Below are 17,436 nucleotides of genomic sequence, written 5' to 3' on the forward strand. Positions count from 1 at the left end.
GGGAAGATGCTTCCTGGAGCTTCCTCCTGAGAATTAAGTGGGATCTGATATTTTCTGTGCTGTTGCCTCATGATGCAAGTGGATTATGGGGAGAGAAGAGCAGGGTACCTTTAAGGCAGTTTTTTCTAATTTCATAATGGAAAGATTTATCTTCAGGAATTTATTTCTGGACCCGAAGCCACATGCAATAGTGAAATAGCATGGGTGTTGAAAAGAAACTTGGATTCGAGTCCCAGTCTCACTAATAATAACCTTGTGAAAAGTATATAACCTGCCTGTCTCAGGTTCCTGATCTGTAGGATGGACATCACCCACTTATCACCTAACCCAGTCATTAAGATGCAATGATGGGACACCTGCCAATTTCCTTTGCAAGACTGCAGAATTTTATGTGGACCATAAACTTGCAAAAAGAGATGACATCTCCCCCTTAAATTCCTGGTGTATTTATCAGGCATATGGAAGCCAGCAAGACAGATGCAGAAAATGACGCTGCCTTTAGCCCCCAAGGTCCCTAATGAGGGCGCTCAGCTGCCTGTGACAGTAGCCAGGTCTTGCTGGCGGGGGAAGCTTAATTTTGTGCTGCACCATAGCTCAGTTATAATTGGAGATGACATCACCGTCCAGGAAGAATTTACACAGTCTCTGTCCTTAATAAGAAATACTAACCTCCAGCACCCTCCTGGTAGCCAAGCCAAACATCCTCTGCAAACCCCCATGTCTCTCTGGGTGGGCACAGGGCCAGCCTCCAAAGGCCTTACCTCAGCTTCCATCCTCCTTGGAAAACCTGTCCCCAAGATAACACAGGACACGTAGGTGTTTGACAAATAGTCACGATGATAATGATGATTCTTATCTCTACTTTAATTCACATGTGGTAGTTCTATTATTGATTTTGTGCTCCTCACAAATTAACCAGATAAAGTCACAACTAATTTAAAAATAATGAGTTTGATTTTGCATCTGAGGTCCAATGGGAGTCTGTTTTTCTCCAATATTAATAATCACATTGTACAGTTAACAAATTGCAGTGAGTTCGGCAACGTCTGGGCTAATGTGGCATTTCTCTTTTATTCTCATTTGTTTGTTTTGTTTTGTTTTTAGGGTCAAGTTGTGTTCCGGAACGGGGAGAGAATGGGGACCATTAAATTTACTCAATTTCAAGGTAGGCTTTTTTTGGATGCTTCTGTCTTTCTAGTTGATGGCATTTGTATTCAGGGATGTTGTTTTCTGCAGTAAAATACATCAAAAGAAATGAAAGTATGATATGAGACTACAATAAAACAAGGAGGAGTCAATAGAAGACACTCTTCTGAAATGTCAGTTTTGACTCATGTTGAATTACTTCTCAGGCCTCTGGTCTCTGACCCTGAGAGGCTTAGGAAAGTCAGGAGTGGTGCTTATATCCACACACGATGCTGGGAGCCTAGATTTGGTTTTGGTTTTGATTACACAAGTGTCCAACTGACTCCACTATAGAGAGACTAGCGCCATGAGCCGTCTCCACCACTGGCCTTAAACGACGTCACACATCCCCAACCTCGAATCTTGTTTTATCTTGACTCATCCCCACCCCACCCCCACTTTCAGCTGTCATATTTTAAAGCAACTCCTAGACGTTATCTCATTTCAATCTATAAATACTTCAATAGCTGTTTCTACTAGATAAGGACGTTTTAAAACATAACCAGCCTGCTATTGCTGTACCTAAAACATTTAACAACAATTCTTCATGTGCTTTCATTCCCAGTCTGTGGGCTAATCGTTTCAAAGCTGTCTTTACTGATCATTTGCGGAAAATCCACAGGAGGTCCGACTTTGGCCAGGGTTCAATGTGTCTCTTTAGTCTCTGCTGTTAAAACCCCCACTCTTTACAGAACACTAATTTTTTGAAGAAGCCACTTCATCTGTTGGGCTTTTTCTGCTGCTGTCAGAGTTGAAAGGGGCCTCAGAAACCACCTAGGCCAAGTTCCTTGTGTGATGAGGAAGAAACAGGCCCAGAGAGAGACAGTGACCTGTCAGAGTCCACAGGACATATGTGAGGAGCAGGGCTGGGTGTCCCTCAAGGCAGATGCTTTGGTTCGGCCCCATGTGGTCATTAGCAATGTTGTCAGATGAAACCACTGGAGGGACCTTTCATTGCTGCAGTATCTTTCAGCATCTTGATGTTTCTGGAAAGTCCAAAAACAAGAACGGCACCTGCCACATCCCCTCCCTTTAAGCAGATCCCAGGGCCATCCCAGGGAAAGCAAGAAGTTGAAGTGAGTTATTCAGAATCATTCAGACATATCCCACCAAGCTTCTGATCAATCGGAAGAGGTGTTTCTCGGCACTTTCACTTTGTAATGCCATCTCCTAGATTAACCCATTCTTACCATGTCAGGTAATTGAAACACATGTCAGCTCTCTGATGTTCCCAAAAGATGTCATTTTGTGGGCTGGGGATATAGCTCAGTTGGTAGAGTGCTTGCCTCACATGCACAAGGCCATGGGCTCAATTCCCAACACCCCCCCCTCCACACACACACACCAAAAAAAGTCATTTTGGGCAAATATAATTATTTTACCATTTGTTAAATCTTCCTCCTTCCTTGGTTGAGCAAAGTAAGCATCCTGGCAAAAAAAAACTTTTTTTTTTTTTTTAGTGATGGCAACTAAACTCTGTCCCATTTCCAATTCTCAAACTGTATCATTCTAAGAGAGTATTTTGTGCAATATGGACTGGTTGATCACAGCTACGGGTGCATGCCAATTCCATTGCCTTTTTCCTTTTCATGATAGGTTTAGACACCAACTCTAGTGACTGTGGCTTTAGGCATATCTGGATTTATAAGGAAGGCAGATCAGCGAACAAGTAGGTCAGAGCCTGGGTCTTGTGGTCCCACCCACCTGACTTAAGTCACTTACTCTCTAGAACATCCAGCAAGTGACTTCTCCTCTGTGAGCCTTGATGGTCCTTATCTGTAAAACAGGGCTATCATCCTACCTGATTTCTTGGAATGTGGAAAGAACTAAGTGAGATGGTACAGATAAATATATTTTTTATTTTTTTGCTCAGCTAGTAAGTAGCAGTTATGATAAGTATCTTGTCAAAATTATGACACTTTTTTTGGGGGGGGGCAAATGTAGATTTTCCTTGTGCATTAACACCTGAGTGCCTTTTTGTTGGCCATCTGCCTAAGCTAGCTAGCTGCTGCCTTGGCGTAATGATATGTAGGACGTCAGACAAGGCAGGGCCTTAAAGACGAGCTTATCCCACCACTTTCATGGCGTAAATGGGGAAAGTGACATGCAGGGAAATGTTCCCCAGAGTCATGTGACTGGCTAGTGGCAGAGTAAAGCCTGGACTTGAGCTTTCCCCAGGATGCTGGCACCTCCATGCTTTTGTGGACACCCATGGGTATATGCTTCTTCCCTCTGTATCAGGGATTGGACCCAGGGGTACTTAACCACTGAGCCACATCCCCAGCCCTGTTTTGTATTTTATTTATAGACAGAGTCTCACTGAGTTGCTTAGTACTTCGATAAATTGCTGAGGCTGGCTTTGAACTCGCCATCCTTCTGCCTCAGCCTCCTGAGCTGCTGGGATTACAGGCATGCACCACCACGCCCCACCTTCCCTTCCTTCTTGCCTAGCTATTACTGAATGTCACAGCTAGGCCTGAAGAGACTCCTGTTACCTGTTGAACAGATGTTGATCCTGTTGACCTGATAGAAGGATCAAAGGTTATTTGGGGACTGAAAGGAGCCACTAGAAGGCAGGGGGCAGGTGTGCATCAGTACAATGGTTTTTCCAAATTTGAAGGGTCTCAGAGGTGCCTCATCCCCCAGGATGGAAGGACTCTTAGTTGTTGGATGCTCTGGCCAAGCTGGAAAAGCTCTTAGTTACCATTTCAATTTCAGAGGGGAAACTGAGGTCCAGGTCCAGAAAGGGACTTGACTAGGATAATCCCTGACTCACATGAGACCACAAGTTCATTCCTTCCTCTTTCCTGGCCATGCCTCTCCCTCCCCTCCAAAAGGGATTGATCTAGCCTCTGTCTTCTGGAACCTTCCACAAGGTGGTGGGCTCATCCTCCACCCCAAAGTAACAGCTCCTAAATTGCCTCATGCCAGTGACCTTGCCAAAGGCTTCGTGTGGGGTCACTATGTTTCCTGCTAGGCCCTTTCCACCCTCTCTCTGCTGTCTCCCCCTCCCTGGCTTCCTGCTCTCCTCTCTGATACAGAGGGGTCTGGTGGCAGAGCTGACAAGGAGCAGCCTCTCAGCTGGCCCCAGCAGGGGCAGCTCTCCATCCAGTCCTGCTCCTCAGCTTGCACTTGACTCTCAAGCATTCACTGGTGACATCTGGGAAGCTGACCCAGTCTACCCTTCCTCTGAAGACCTCATGAGATACTTTATTGACTTCTCATTGGCACAAACTCTGGGTGCCTTCTACACCCTTTAATCTCTAGTAGAGGAAGTGCTTGGTAGGAGGCTTTCCTCCCCACTTTGCAAAACTAAAACATAAAGGAATTAAAAATGTGGAAGCAGCTTTGGAAAGATCCAAAAGGGAACCAAGAAGCCAGGTCCTTCTCCACCTTTTGATTCCAGGGTTGTAGGATTGGCACCACAGTCCCTTGCACCCTACTGGGCCCCAGGCACCCATAGTAGAGCCCCAGCAAAGCTCATTGAATTCATTTGGATGCAAAAGCCCTGGATTCAAGTTCTTGCTCTGAATCTCGCTAGTAGCATGATCCCACTGGGCAGGTTATATCCCTGAGCCTCCCTTTCCTCTTCCAAAAAATGGGGAAACACTAGGGCCAGCCCTGCCTGCCTCTGAGAATGTCATCAGGGGCGAGTAAGGGCTTGCTTTAGGGTCTCTGTCTTCATTGACTTCGTCAGGTAAGGACGTCTGGTGCCCCGAGAGGCCTTAATTATAGGAACATGAGCTAGAGCTAGTTCCTGTTGCCAGCCATTGTTGTTCCAGGTGGGACAAACCTCCTCCTCTGCCCAGTTTTTTGTTTTTGTTTTTGTTTTAAATAAAAACTGAGGAGTTCCAGATAAATAGAACTGTTGTCAATAACATGCCAGGGCTAGCTCCCAGGTTCCTCTTTGGGCTGAGGCATTTTGAATCCCAACAGGTCTCCGTCTGCTTAGTTTTCAAGGCTTCCAGAGCCCTTACCTCCCATCAGGAGAATCCTGGGGAGCAGGTATGGGGGAGGCCATCACTAAGAATATCCACAAATCTCCACCTGTGGGGGGAGCAGGCAGGTTGTTCAAGGAGTCGGTGATCCCAGGACAGCCCTGAGCCCATGACAAAGGAGAAGTGGGAATAGTGCCCCAGCATCCTGTCCCTTCAGGTGAGGCTTCTCCAACACACTTCTCCCAGGGGTTGCCCCATGGCACCAAGCCTCAGCTGCCCACGCAGAAACCTTCCCATACATGGACCTGATACAGACCCCCTTCTCTCCCCTGGCTCACTCCCCATGCCCTAGCAGGGGATCCTAGGGTCACCTCCCCAGGAAAGTGTTCATATTCTTACCCTCATCTGAGAGAGACACTGTTCCAAGGGAGCTGCCCAATACTGCAGGGGAGGCTGGGGTGATGTTCGTGTCATATGTAGGTGCACACCTTGGACCTGCACCCATTTCCTGTCCAGGTCCAATATCCCTCCCCAGGCCGTTCCTCCTTCCCACTGAGCCACCTGAAGATGAGAATGAATGTTAGAAAATCGCCTATTTTTTTTCCTCCATAAGAGAAAAAAGAATCCCCATTACTGCTGAAGTCTAAACATGGCTCAGAATCTGCAGCAGGGGAGGGAGCTGAATGGAACAGCGATTGGGGCCCATCCATGCTGTTCAGAGAGGCCCCAGCATCTGCAGCTGAGCGTCCCGCTGCCTGCATTAGGCCTATCTGTGAGAATCTCTCTGCGAGAGATAATGGGCCGAGATCTCACATAGCTTCTGAGCTACAAAAAGGATTCAGACTTGGGGTTTTGGGTCTCGGCACCTGATTTGAAGGGACCAGGTCATGCATCCCTGGAATGACATAATTGTCATTCAGAATGTACCTAGTGAACCTGAGGCGCCTTCTTTCCATTTGCAGACATTAATTATGGTTCGATCTTTAGGGTAACAGATACGGTTCTATTCAGCACGCGTTTCCTGAGCATCTGCCGGGCGCTTTACAGAGTCCTCTGGGGAAGCTAAGTTGAATAAGATACAGTCCCTGTTCCCCCAGGGGCTTCATAATCTGTCTGGCCAAATGCCAGAGCCCATAAAGGCAGGAAGATAATTTCCCAGAACCTTCTAGAAAACTTTTGGGGCTAATTTGTCCCTAGTCTGAGACTCCTGGGGCTAATTTTTAACATCCTTCTCCTTGTATCACGTCACACATTGCTGCTCCCTTTCACCTGGCCAAGGGTCTACAAAGCCCATCTTGCTGGACTGCCATTCAACTCCTTATAATTAAGAGTGGAGACGTCATCCACTGAACTTCAGGGTGTGGGAAAACAGGAGTAAAAGAACAGACATGAACACAGACTCTTTGGGAATGGGAGGCTGTCCTCAGCTTTGACACCTCCCAGCCCTGATGATCCAGGGCTTCCCTTTCCCAGAGCCCAAGGAAGGTGGACAGAATTTCTTAGCAGACATATGCTTCATTGAGCCACAGACTGTCCATGTTGAAGGGAGCCCCGACTCTCACTTATAGCCTTACCTATGCTTGTATGCCCCCAGTGATGGTGAACTCATCCCCTCTCATGGGGGGAGATATGCAGGCTTTGAAGCAGGTGTGCTTGATCATTGCTAACCAGGCAATGTAGCATGTTCTCTCTGAGCCTTTATTTCAGAGTTTATTTTAAACTAATAAAATAAAAGGTGACCCTTTTCCTTGCCTGGAAAGTGACTGTGAGAATTCAGTGACATGACACCGTGATAGTTCTGGCTCAGTAACTGGCACAGAGAAAGACCAGAGCAACTGTGGGTTTCCATCTCCTCTCCTGGACATTCTTGAAAATGACCCCAGATTTATCCCCACTTCAGAATCTCTTGAGAAAAGTGTGGTCTGGCTTCGCAGCCTCACTTCATCGAGTGCCGTTAGCATTGGTCCATGAAAACCCCCGGTTGTGTTCACCCCTTATGCCCCTCATTCATTCCCATATCTACTCCTGACTCCCCACAGAAGGCAAGCATCTAAGTATTTGATGCATATATTGTTTGTATGTGTCCTTACAAAATGCGTGCTATTTTGTGAGTATCTATTTTGAATTTACCCCAATGTAACTTTATCTATTTTTACATATTTATTTTTTCTTTCCTTCTGTTTTGTTGCTTTTCCCACTCAGCACTTTGTTCCTAAGATGCCTCCCGCTCCTGGGTGCATACCTAGGGCACAGTTTGTCTCCCTGCTGCCTCCAGGGGGCACATCCACCACATCCCCCACCCCGCAATGACCATCAAGTCCCATCCTCATGGGTCCTGCGTGTCTTCTTATGGACCTACCTGGGAATTTCTGTAGGACAAATGTTTAGGAACAGATTGTTAGACCAAAAAGCGTGTGCACATGGAATATGCCTAAAACCTTCCAGAAGTCCTTAGGAATGAACATATCCATGTCCACTCCCACTGGCCAAAGGGTCCTTATGTTCCTGTCCCATACACACGTGGTATTGACCAGACCTCTGATATTTTGGTCAGTCTAAAAGAATAGAGTAACATCCCACCAGGACTTTAAACATCATTCTCTGATTCCTAAGGAGTTGGGCCTTCCTTCCTGTGCTTATTAGTCATTTATTCATCGTCAGTTCTGACCCTTTGACCATTTTTATTTTGAGCTTGCTGTCTTTTTCTGGTTGATTCACAAGAGTTCATGCTGTCAATTGGATATCAAACCTGTCTTGGTTTTTAGCTTTGTAAATAGCTTCTCCTGCTCTGTCAGGTGTCTATGAACTTGAAGTTGTTGTTAAACAGGAGTTTTATTTAAACTTTCATGTGGATAAACATCGCCCCCCGCCCCGCACTCTGTTTTGGTCCTGTGGTTCATATTTTTGAAGTTTCTCAACAACCATGGCATCCCCTACATGCCAGGCCTTGGGTGGGCACAGGGGGTGCCAAGATGGGTAAGAGGCAGGTCCTGTCCTCAGGGGCTCCCAGTCCAACGAACAGGTGGCTGTGGGCATTCACAAGAGGGACACTCAGCCCCAATTGGTGGACTCCATGAAGATGCGTGAGAAAGGTGGCATCTGGGCTGTGTTCTGAAGAGGCGGTGAGCGTGTCCACAAGGAGGAGGTGCTTCTGTGCCATCATCGCTTGTGTGAGATGGGTCCCTCAGGCATGTGGTTCTTGCCCTTGGGCCAGTTTGGTTGCGTTAGGGTACACATAAATCTCTGGCAGGTTATTCTAGCCCTGAACTATTTGGCCAGTGTCCACCCAGCCTGTTAAAAATCTCAACACAGAGATGGATGGATTTAGTTAAAATGTGGCAGTGCTGCATTGTTGGGACAGTAGAGAAGCAGGTATATCAAGGAAGCTCAGCATCCACGTCTGCTCTGCAATGCTGAGGCGGCTGCTCAGACCTGCTGCTATGGGGGAGAGCTACTCACTGGGTCTGCTCCTAGGCCGGCACCAGATAGGTGGGTGAGAGTGAAACTTCCTCCTGAGGAGCAGCTGTTCATCTTGGAGGAAGAGAAGCAGTCAAGGCCCATGGTCACCACATGGTCATCATGTTCTTCATTGGCCTTGCTGAGAGGTCTCATTGACAGGACCAGCACTTTGAACTTCTAATGCTTGTGTTCCTGGTTAACTCCATCAGCTAAACAGTATCAACCGTTTATTTGGATCCTTGCAGGTGGAGACTGTGGACCAGGGGTCTGTGCACAGCCTGGAAAGAAGGTCCATGCAGGGGTCCTGAGCAGGAAGGGCTATAGCTAAGGGCAAGCCATCAGGAGCAAGCCCCCCCGAGCAGTCAGATCCTGTGATAGGAGGTCCCATGAAGCAAGACCCTTCAAAGCAATTTCAGGGTCATAGGATGAGGGTCAGGGGCCATGATGCATTCTGCCCACTTGTTTAGCAAGACCCAGCAGGGGACAGACTTCCCCAGGGTTATCCACAGAACCACAACAAGGCCAACCCTACCCAGGAGGAGGCTGTCTTTAGCACACAGCTGTCTCCTGTGTCTGAATTTGGGATTTGTTTGGGGTCCTGGAATTCAGTGCATTTATAGAACTGATTTTTGTTGAGCCATGATTATCTTTTGTTTTCCACTCCAAAGTTAGGCACTGGATCTGTGTGTGTGAGTGTGTGTGTGTGTGTGTGTGCACGCGCACGTGCGCACGCACACACGCAATTAAATTTCAAAGCATACATATGCTTCCCTCAAATCAGAGCCAGAGCCAAAGGACAATGGACATTTGGAGGCATGGAGTGTAGGGCCCATGTCACAGGATGCAGGTCCACCTAAAGCAGAGAGTTGGCAGCCCATTTGTTCTCCTGCCTGGGAGACACAGCCCAGGAAGGAGGCAGAACCACACCATGGTTGAAGCTCTTGCCCAGCTGTCTCCTGGACGCTCCTAGGCCCACAGCCAGAGAATATTTTCAGACTGGACATTTTTTGGCAGTCAAATTTTCACCAATAGGACCTATTTTCTTTATGCATCCAAATCCAAAATCTGAAATAAAGAATGTGCCTTTTAAAGAGAACACTTCTCGTTTTGCACTGCAAGAAGGAACCGTTCTTCTGTGGGAAAGAAGGCTCTTTGTTTCATGGTATTTTTAGCCTCTGAGAACCATAAAATGTCAGCTTTGAAGGGTCCTCGTTCTAATCCAGTGGGTCTCCATCCTGGCTACACATTAGGTTCAACCTAACGAACTTTTTAAAAATACTATCATCCATGACCCACCCCTCAATCCCTCACGTTGGAACCCAGGCATCTGTATTTTCTAGAAACTTTGAGTGACTCTAAGGCCCATTCAAGGCTGAGGACCACAGTGAGCAAGTGGCAATCTGCAGCAGAGCATAGGCCAGGAAGGCCCGCCCATAGCTATAGCCCTTCCTGCTCAGGACCCCTGCATGGACCTTCTTTCCAGGCTATGCACAGACCCTGGTCCACAGTCTCCACCTGCAAGGATCCAAATAAACGGCTGATACTGTTTAGCTGATGGAGTTAACCAGGAACACAAGCATTAGAAGTTCAAAGTGCTGGTCCTGTCAATGAGACCTCTCAGCTAGGCCAATGAAGAACAGAAGGGCGTGAACCTTCCCTCGGCAGGCCCAGGAGGGACCCTGGGAGAATGCAGGGGATGAGGCCCTGTACTGCCCAGGGCAGCAAAAACACAGCCTCAAGTTCCACTCAGGAACAGATTGGGCAACAGGGATCAGAAGACTTGGATACACCCAGGGCAAAGCTCTGACCAGCACCCTGAGCCTGCAGCAGCTGGGACACTGGGAGGGGAGAGCTGTGCTCAGGGAAGGCTTCCTGGAGGAGGCAGCAGGGCATGGGCATACTCACCTGGTAGAATGAGGGAGAAGACGCCTTTCCAATGGAAGGACTACCATGGGAGTGGATAGCAGAAACAACGCATAGAAAGTGTTTGAGACCCTAGCAAGTAGCTCACTGCTCCTCTGACTGTGAATAACACAGCTACCATTTCCTGGACACTTCCCCGGGTCAGGCCCCAGGCTGGGCACCTTGAGTGTGTGCTCCTCTGGCGATTCTGAGGGTGCCTGATTTCAGTTACAGTCACACAAGCACAGAGATTATGGTTTCTTTTTCAATCTTTGTCCCTCCAGCCCCCAGCACACAGCCTGGCACAAAACAGGTGCCCCATGACATTTGTGGAACGACGAATGAGGTGATTAAGCCAGAAGACTAGTGTAGCATCTCCTCAGCACCCAGGATGTCCAAGGCCAAGGTCAAGGGCATGGGAGTAACTTTAACCTTTTGCCACCTGTGGGGCTGCTTTTGAAGGGTTCTTTAGGTTGAAATATCTTGAGCTGGCTCTGGCATACAGTAGGCACTCAATAAACACGGGCTGAGTGTCCAGAGCCTTGCACTGCAGGAATAGTAACAGTACACTGAATTGAGAGCCAAAGGACTGAGTTCAGGTGCCCAGCATGTGGCCGTGAGCTGCTACTTAACCTATTGGAGGCCCCACCCTCCTCTTTAGACTGGGGGAATTAAGCCTGATTGACGTTTGCCAGGAGGATTAAATGCAGGAACTTGTCAAGTGCCTGTCAGCCTCCAAGTCCTGCCCCCAGGGAGAAATTATGGTGATTATGGTCATCGTGGGGAGCTGAGCTTTATTCCCGTGCTGGTGCTGAGGGACACTATATACAGTGGGGCCGGCTGTGTGGCTGGGGGCGCCGTGGGGTGTCAGCCACACCACTTCCCGGCTCCCGATGATTTATTCTGATCATCCTGCATATTTCATGTGCTGTTCCCCTCGCCAAATAAATAAATCAGGCTCTGCTTCTATGAGTGGCGGGAGCTGATTGGGGCATCTGTGGGGCTAGGGACTTCAAAAGGCCAGAGCAGAGATGCTGGAGCCCCAGCAGAGTGTGCTAATGTGACATTTAGGAGCCTGGTGACCCAGGCAAGCAACAGCCACCTGCATAGTGTGATGACCCCCCCAGTAACAGGAACCCTTGCAGAGAGAAGGAAGTGACTTTCACAGCTTCCCTTCTACCTCCACAGTCAAAGGAACAGGCAGGAGTGTGACCGAGGGGATGCCCTGTCCCCTCTTCTGGTGTTCCTAAGGGACCAGAGGTGCATCTGCACTTCTGCAAAGAAATTCACTTAGAGCAAACCCAAGAAGCAGCTTTCCTGGGTAGCCACTTGAAATTCCTTTGTAAGTTCTGGGCATTTTGCTGGCCAGGGTCTGAAGCACTTGGGGCCCATCAGCACATATGGGGGCCCTTCATCCTGGGCTGTCTGTAGCTTTGAGTTCAGGAGGCAAAGGACATAAAACCGTCACTTTTTAGGGATCCCATTGAGGCAGCCCCTGTTGGGAAGAGCATGGACTGTTGGGAAAGTCCAAAGTTCAAATATGGATCTTCCCCTTGTATCATCGGGGACCGTGTGAAGCCTACACCTCCTCCACTGTAAGGTAGGAATAAGAGCAGCTATTCCTCACACGTCAGAGCTAAACAAGAAATGGGCATAAAGGAGTCCAAAACAGGCCAACTGACTTAGTCCATTTTCTTGTTGCTGTAACAAAGTTTCTGAGGCTAGGTACATTTTATAAAGAGATACATTTAGCTTACAATTCCGAAGGTTCAGAAGCATGGTGCCAAAACTTCACCTTGGCTCTGAGTCTCATGCTGGGTAGAACCACAGGATTGGGGCTGTGTGAGGGTGGTGAGCGGTGACTGGGGAAGAGGAGTCAGAGTGGGTGTCCAAAGCCCTTTAGCAACTCATTCTCACAGGAACCAAACAGGGTCCCTTAGAGTTGCATGAATCCCAACGGAGGATGGTGTCCTCCATGCCTCCCTACGGGCCCCATCTCAGTGCTGAGGTGAAGTTTTCTTCACCTCAGCACTGCCACATGGGGGACCATGCTTCCCACACAAGAACCTCTGGGGACACATTCACACTGTACCCTAAACATAGCACCCATGGTAGGGGCTCTGTAAGTACCCTCGGCCCCTTCCTGTCTGCTCCCCATCCTTGTCAAGGCCTGCTCTACCCTGGGGTTCCACTGTCGCTCCCTGTGTTTCTTCCTTTGACCCCCATCTTTCCCTGAATCTGCTTCACCTATGGTCACCAATCTCCGCCATTTACCAAAGTCACCAACCTCAGCTCAAGGGGTTTGTTGTGCCAGTCTCAGAGACGTGTCATTGCTGGCCACCTCCACTGTGAACTTGTCCCTTTCCTTGGCTTCTAAGATGCCCCTCTCTTCCAGCACCCTGCTCCTGGGGTCCTGGTCAGAACTTCCCAGTCTCCTTTGAGAGCAGCTTTGCTCTGCCCACCCCAGAGGTCAGTGTTTCCCTGATGCCACTCTTGGCCCTCTTCTCCTGGGCTCACTCTCCCTGGGGTCTCATCCCTGCCCCCTGCCCCAGCTTCCATGCTGATGATGACCTCAACTCTGCCCCCAGCCCACACCTCTGCCCTGGGCTCCAGACTCAGGACAGCTCCTGGGTGACGCACAAGCACCTCAGCTCAGCACACCCGAAACAGACTTGTTTTCTCCCCACTCTTTCTATCTGACCCCTTCCTGAGTTCCCCACTCATGGCATGGGACCTGAGCACTCATCACCATCATCCCTGGAATCCTGGATGACTTGCCTGCCCACACTTCATCTCCTAGTTGATCATCATATGTGTCTGCTTTACCTGGAAAAAAGAAATCTTTGTCAAATCTGATCCCCCCTCCATTCCTCCTGCCTCCATCTGGGTCAGTCCTCATCATCTTAACCTCAGCAATGACCAAATCCAGCAATGGGATAGTGAGGGAGAGGATCTAAGTCTGGTGCACCTGAGGAGGGTTTGAAAACACACTGAATCAGTGCACAGGAGGATCCAGTGGCAGCGGGAAGCCGTGCTCAGTGTGATGCCGCAGAGCAAAACGACTCCCAAAGATGCTCAGTTCATCCAAAGATGATTGTCAGGGCTCAGGTGTCCAGAGTCGGGTAGAGGGTTATCCCTTCTACTCCCTGCTGACCAAATCATACTCACCAGAAAGACAGTGACATCTTCCTTGGAGTGTGGCCCTAGGAAGGGCCTGGGTGGGGCAGGAAGTAGAAATGAAGTTCTGTAAGGAGGTGTAGGGGCTCTTGCCATGGGGATGATGGGCCTATGTCTTTGAGTCTCTAAGGTTGGTCCCCAGGTAGAGGGAACAGTCTGTGTGGTCTCAGAGGGAAGAGCCAGTGGAGCAGGGGGAAGCTGCGGGGAGACGGTTCAAAGGTCAGAATGAACTCGGTAAAAGTATAGAGTCCAGTTTTGGGGTGAGTGGGCTCTCCATCTTTGATTTACACAGCAGAGGATGGACACCCAATTGGGGAGATGGTGGGAAAGGAGGTCCCAACCTATCTGGGTTGGGGGCTTTGTGATTCCACCTGGAAGGAATGAAGCCTGCCGGAAAGTGCCAGGATGGGAGCCAGACACACACCCAGGATCCCCATCTAATTGGCCACCATCTCTCTCTCTCTCCAGACAGCAGGGAAGTGAAGGTGGGGGAGTACAATGCTGTGGCTGACACCCTGGAGATCATCAATGACACCATCAGGTTCCAAGGTAAGGCAGGGGCTTCTAAGAGGAGAAGGTGCTCAGTCACTCCCAAGGATGGACATTGTCTGGGGGCTGGGATAAACTGAGTCCTTGATTTCATGGGGTCAAGGTCAACACAGTTACTCCTTACGGAACACAGGGTCCCAATCACTCATGTTCATTTCAGATCCTGGAATGGGTTCCTGGAATTTTCACAGAGTGAGATATTTAAGCCATTGGGTGACCAGCAGTCATTCTTTTGAAAGGTGGTCCAGCTAAATTTAGCTGTGTCTCCAACTCTGTGAAAGGTTTTGGTTGGATTGGCAATAAGGCTCTTGCACTTGCTGCTCTTGCTAGAAGACCTTTCCCTCTCTTCTGCTAGAGGACTCCTCCTAGCCTTCTAGAATCAGGTCAAATGACACTTCTGTGCAGCCTTCCTTGACCGGCCAGCTGACTCTTTGCTTCTGACTTTTGTCTCTGCCTCTCCTATGGCCACCATCACTTTGCCTTGAAATTGTGATTTGACCATGATCCTCCTTCCAGATTCCTGATATCAGTCAGGTCTGGCACATGTTGAAGATTCAGTGACATCTGATTGAAAAAGTCATACATGATCAGGTCACATGGATGGATGGATGAATGGATAGATGGATGGATGGATGAATGGATAGATGGATGGATGCATGAATGAATGGATAAATGAATGGATGAATGGATGGATGAGTGAGTGGGTGGGTGGGTGGATGGATGGATAGGATGGCTAGCTTTCTGTGCCTTCTTAAAACCAAGGCCACCAGAAAAGGTTCTTCCATGGCCCTTTGGTTAGACTTGCCATGTCCCTACACGTCCACTGAATCTATGGAATTCAACTTTAAGGACATTGCAATGCTCCAGTCAGCCTCCAATGTGGCTCCTGAGTGTGGTCTCCACACTCAGCTGGGCCTTCTTATCCCACCTAAGGGAACCATCACTGAGCATATAACACATTACTTCATGGTGCCACAGAAAATCTCTGAAAAGTAGGTAGGCAAGTTCTCTCATCCCTGTTATACAGATTGGGAGATGAACTTGTCACCACAAGTTCATACAGGCTGTGAGAGGCAAGGCCTGTAACCGTGGCTCCTGATCCAGGGCTAGGCCTGTCTGCTCAGGGTTTACTGAATAAGGATTCTGGGTTTAGAAACTGAAGGAAAGATTCAAGTACAAAATAAAATCATGAGACATAACTAGAAGAAAAACGAATGGCAGTGGGTGGAGGGGGAGCCAGGGAAATTGCTAAAGAATGGTCAGGGTACCCACCCATCACCAATGATGCTCAGGCCCTGCCAGGCCAGGCCCACTGCCTGCTTCTCAGTCCTTCTCCACTGCCCAGAGACTGAACACTAGTGTTTGAATCCAGAGCCACGTCAGGATGCCTCCAGAATCAGGACCCACTTCTCCTGCCCGTACCTCTGCCCAGTTCAGCTCCAGCCTCCCTCACCCAACCCCCTGCACCAGCCCCTGCCATCTTCCATCACCATTGTGGCTGCTCAAGTCCCATCTGCCCTCAGCAGTCAAAGGGGCCTTGTTGTCACTGAGCTGAAGGTGCTTCACTTCTGCTCAGAGCCCTGCATGGTCCCCAGTGCTCATTCACAGAGAGGGGGTCTTGCTGTGTGCTGTGTCCCCAAGGCCTCCATTTGGGGGCCACTCCACAATTCTCTGTCTCTTCTCTCAAATCTCCATAGTCACCCTACTTACAGTTCCTCAGATGTTGTGACATTCCTGTGTCTCTGCCCACTGTGCTCTGTCCTCCTGGTGACCCCAAAGACTTACTCATCTCCCAGGACTCCGCTCCCCCTAGTCTCCTCTCTGTAGCCTCTTGGCTCTATCAGGGGGCACTGCACTGCCTGTTTCATGCTGCGGCTGTCCTGTGCTTCATGTCCTCACCCCACCAGGAAGCCATAGCACAGTGGGTAGAGCACAGGCTTCAGAGTTAGGCAGACGCAGGCCCCACTTCTGCCAGTTTTATCACTTACTAGCTGTAAAATGCACTCAACACCTAGAGAACTGCTGCCTCTCTCTAAGATGGGAATGGCTGACAGGTAGAAGGTGGCTGTCAATCATGATGAATGAACAAATGGCGGCGAATGGAAGACTAAGGAGTGAATGAATGGGATGGGAAGCAAGAAAGAAAACTCAGGGTCATCGCTCCCACTAATGCATCTGGTCCACCCTTACCATTTGGCTCCCATACCATCTTCATGGAGATATATCTTGTGGAGGCACCATTTTGGAAAGAGGGAAGGTTGGAATAAGGAGGAGAAGTTGGTGTTAATTTTCTGAAGTTGTTTCTAAACATTAGGGCCCAAACTCACTAGTGGCCATACCACCTTCCACCCAAAACTCAGTGTCCTAAGAGGAAATTGTTTCTGATCCCCAGAACTTCTCTTGATTTTGGGAGCCAGAAGGCCCTGAGCCAGCTTCTTGCAGTCTCAGTGTGTGGGGCCGGGGTGATGCAGAGTGGGGAAGAAGTTTCCAGATGTCACACTCTCACTTCTAGAAGAAAGGATATTGCCTCTACCTTGTGTTTGCTTTTGCCCTGACTTTCAGCCCTTGAAGCCCTCATTTTATAAATGTCACTTTGTATGAGTCACTTAAGGCTTCACCTGAACACACCAGCAGGTTCCCAGCTGTTTTCAAACCTGGCAACTTCCCTAGATTTCTTAGACAGCTCCAACTCTTTTTTTATCCATTGAATGTTTCTAAACGCATTTGAACCTGTGAGCCAAAGTTTTTAAACACAGATGTTAGGGGGAGTTATCCACCCCTGCCACCATGCTGGTGCCCATCCTGTTTGTCTCCTGGGGAACAGAGGCATAAATGAAGCTAGTGTCCATGGCACTCCCAGGGAGGTCATTGTGACCCCTAATGGAGCTCCCGGGATTCCCAGCTTTAGCCACTCCCCTGTATCCAGCATCCCAGTATCCCCACTGGAGGGAAAAGTCCTGAAGTTTCACAATTCCACAGCAGAAACCTGACCTGAAATAGTATCTAAGAAAGAAAGGGCTTTTCAGGAAGCTGAGGGAGTCCCTGCATCCCTCATCTCAAACCAGCCTGCACCTGGTAAAACTAAAACAGGGCAATTTTGCAACCATGCAGAGAGATGTGTTTTCTCTGAGACCCTCAGGACCCTGAGGTTTCTGGCGCCCTTGATGAATGAGCAGGGCAGCTCTGCAGTCACATGGAGAAATGGAACCCCACAGTTTCAGTCCAG

General features: G+C 48.9%; 1 protein-coding gene across 1 annotated transcript in view; it reads left to right on the forward strand.

The window, feature by feature from the left end:
- Gabbr2 (gamma-aminobutyric acid type B receptor subunit 2) overlaps window positions 1-17,436 on the forward strand; it is a 352,972-nt gene that overhangs the window by 253,584 nt on the left and 81,952 nt on the right. Inside the window, exons 8-9 of the mRNA XM_076843252.2 lie at window positions 1,105-1,165; window positions 14,130-14,210. Coding sequence (XP_076699367.1) covers window positions 1,105-1,165; window positions 14,130-14,210 — 142 coding nt within the window. The remainder of the gene's footprint in view (window positions 1-1,104; window positions 1,166-14,129; window positions 14,211-17,436) is intronic.

This window comes from Callospermophilus lateralis, chromosome 2, assembly GCF_048772815.1.
Source record: "Callospermophilus lateralis isolate mCalLat2 chromosome 2, mCalLat2.hap1, whole genome shotgun sequence".
In the NCBI taxonomy this organism is placed as follows: Eukaryota; Metazoa; Chordata; class Mammalia; order Rodentia; family Sciuridae; genus Callospermophilus; species Callospermophilus lateralis.